Genomic DNA, 2,671 nt, shown 5'->3' with positions numbered 1-2,671 from the left:
TCCTTCTTTCCTTTCTCTCTCTCTCTCTCTCTCTCTCTCTCTCTCTCTTTCTTTTTGGGAACAAAGGAATGCACTGGACAGGTCAAAGACAAAGTCCTCTTATTGAACCCTAATCCAAGGAATCAAAACAATCAATAAAGCAACAAGGAGAGCGACAAGCAGATTAATATATAATCAGAGGGAGCTCTCCCAGGACCCAGAGCTACGGGGGGCAGAGGAGACCGGCAGGACCTCGCTTTGGAGAGAAAGCAGGCTCCCCCACCCTCTGCCCCTGCAGGGAGAGATCATTCTCATACCACCCTCACAGCACTGGGTGTTCTCATACCCTTTCTTGTTCTCCTTTAAATCAATTTATTTAAACTAAAACAAACAAACAAAAAACCAATTCACCCATGCCCCAATCTCCCCACCCAACCCCCACCTCTGGCAACCATGAATCTATTCTCTGTATCAATGAGCTTGTATCTATTTATTTATAGATTCCACATACATAATAGAGATCATATATGGTGATAATAGAGATCGCCTTTCTCTTAGCATAATGCCCTCGAGGTCCATCCGTGTTGCCCTAAATGACAAGATTTCATCCTTTTTAATGGCTGAGTAACATTCCAATGTATATATCCCACAATTTCTTTATCGGTTCCTCCATCAATGAACACTTACTTTCATAAACATGGGGGTGTAGCTATCTTTTCAAGTTAGTGTTTTCATTTTCTTCAGATAAATATTCAGAAGTAGAATTGCTGAGTGGTGGGGTAGTTCTATTTTTAGTTTCCTAAGGAACCTCCACACTGTTTTCCGTATGAGCTAAACCATCTATATTCCTATCAACAGGGCACAGTGTACCCTTTTCTCCACATCCTCACCAACACTTGTCATTTTTTGTCTTTTTTATAATAGCCATTCCTAACAGGTGTGAGGGGATGTTTTATTGTGGTTTTGACTTGCATTTCCCTGATGATTAATGATGTTGAGGATTTTTTCATGCACCTGTTGGCCATCTTTATGACTTTTTTGGAAAAATGTCGATTCAGACCTTCTGCCCATTTTTAAATTAGATTGTTGGTTTTTTTTTGTTTTTTTGGGGGGGGGTTATTGGTGGGGGTTTTTTTGTTGTTGTTTTTTTTTTTTGCTATTGAGTTGTATGAGTTCTTTATATATTTTGGTTATTAGCCCCTTATCAGATACATGAATTTGTGCACGGGTGGGTTCTGGCCGGCCTGCCCCTATCAGGCCGATTGGGCAGGGCGAGCAGGGGAGGGAGGAGGGGACACGGGAGGTTGGCCAGCCCTGCCCCCAATCAGGGTGGGGGCCAATCAGGGGCAGGGCCGGACTGGGGGCTGTGGGCAGTTGGTGGCCAGGCTCTGCCTCAAATTGAGTGGGGAGTGATCATGGGTGGGGCCAGCCAGGAGGAGGGGCCAAGGGTGATGGCCAGCCAGTCCCTCCCCCTGGTCAAACTCCCTCCAGGTCGAGGGGAAAATTTGATTATTAGACTTTTATTATATAGAATTCTTAAATTATGTATTGTCTTAAGCAACGTAGGAAAAATGGGGAGGGGAGTCCCTCCTGGAAAGGAGTTAGACAAATTTACAGCATTGACCAACTACCTGGTTAGAACAAAAATATTCCTGTTTGACGAACATGTAAGTGCGAGGTTCCTTCCCTCCCCATCTGCTCCTCCACAAAGTTTGCATCTCATCATCCAGCAGAGGTCTGACCACCCAGTGTCCTCCGGTGCGTCCTCAGGCTCCCGCCCTGGAGAAGCCAATTTCAACCCCTTGCCTGGAGGGAAAAGCAAGTGTAACTCAAGCACAGAATTAGCCTTCGTAGTATATTATAGGTACATACACTGTTTATCACAACAATTCCTGCTTTTAAAGTGTAAAAGTATTAAACTTGGAGGAATCACTCCAAGAAAGGTAGGAGCCTTGTGTTTTTATTTTTTGTTTGTTTTATTTTTTATTTGTTTTGGTTGTTTTGTTTGCAACTGCATGCTAAGAACTGAAAACTATTGCTACAACAAAACTAAAATAATTGCACTATCATTTTGCCAACGTATTTTCCTCCTATTTTAACAAAGTTGGGAACATTAAAGTCTTTGGAAAACCAAGCAATCAGTAGCTGGTTGATGGCATTTGAAAGGGCTTTTTGAGGGACTTCCTGCAACCTTTAAGGAGTGCCTCTCGATTTCATAAACCTCAGAAATTGAAAATTACACAATGAGGTTTTTCTCTAAAATAAAGAGAACCTGCCTCTGCCCAGGATTGCTACCCCCAAAGGGGCTGAAGACTTCTTATTGTTTTAGGGGGGGAAAACACACACACACACACAAACATATTTGACAGGCAGGTTAAAGGGAAGTAAACCAAACGGGCTTCAGTCTCTAATAGAAAAAAATGACTCCAAGTCCCCAGTTTTTAAGAAAAAAGAATTTAACTTTCCTTAGGAAAAGCCAGCTGACAGCTGAGGGTGCTGCGCTCTGGACAGGTGGCCAGAGAGGTGAGAGGCTGCCGTCGGGGGACAGCTGGCGGCTGCCCGTCCAGCCTGCCCGGCCCCGGGAGCCCCTACCTGCGTTCCTCAGCTTCTTGTTCCGATACACGGACAGGATGACCAGGAGGTTGCCCAGGATGTCCACCACGATGGTGAAGATGAGGATGAAGGCTAGCGT

General features: G+C 44.4%; 1 protein-coding gene across 1 annotated transcript in view; it reads right to left on the bottom strand.

Annotated features, from left to right (window-relative positions):
- The window catches only part of MTNR1A (melatonin receptor 1A), a 25,341-nt gene that overhangs the window by 18,352 nt on the left and 4,318 nt on the right, over positions 1 to 2,671 (bottom strand). Inside the window, exon 3 of the mRNA XM_005884850.2 lies at positions 2,572 to 2,668. Coding sequence (XP_005884912.1) covers positions 2,572 to 2,668 — 97 coding nt within the window. The remainder of the gene's footprint in view (positions 1 to 2,571; positions 2,669 to 2,671) is intronic.

Source organism: Myotis brandtii, unplaced genomic scaffold (assembly GCF_000412655.1).
Source record: "Myotis brandtii unplaced genomic scaffold, ASM41265v1 scaffold866, whole genome shotgun sequence".
Lineage (NCBI taxonomy): Eukaryota > Metazoa > Chordata > Mammalia > Chiroptera > Vespertilionidae > Myotis > Myotis brandtii.
Note: the sequence above shows the minus strand (reverse complement) of the source record. Positions and strands in the feature narration are given on the sequence as shown.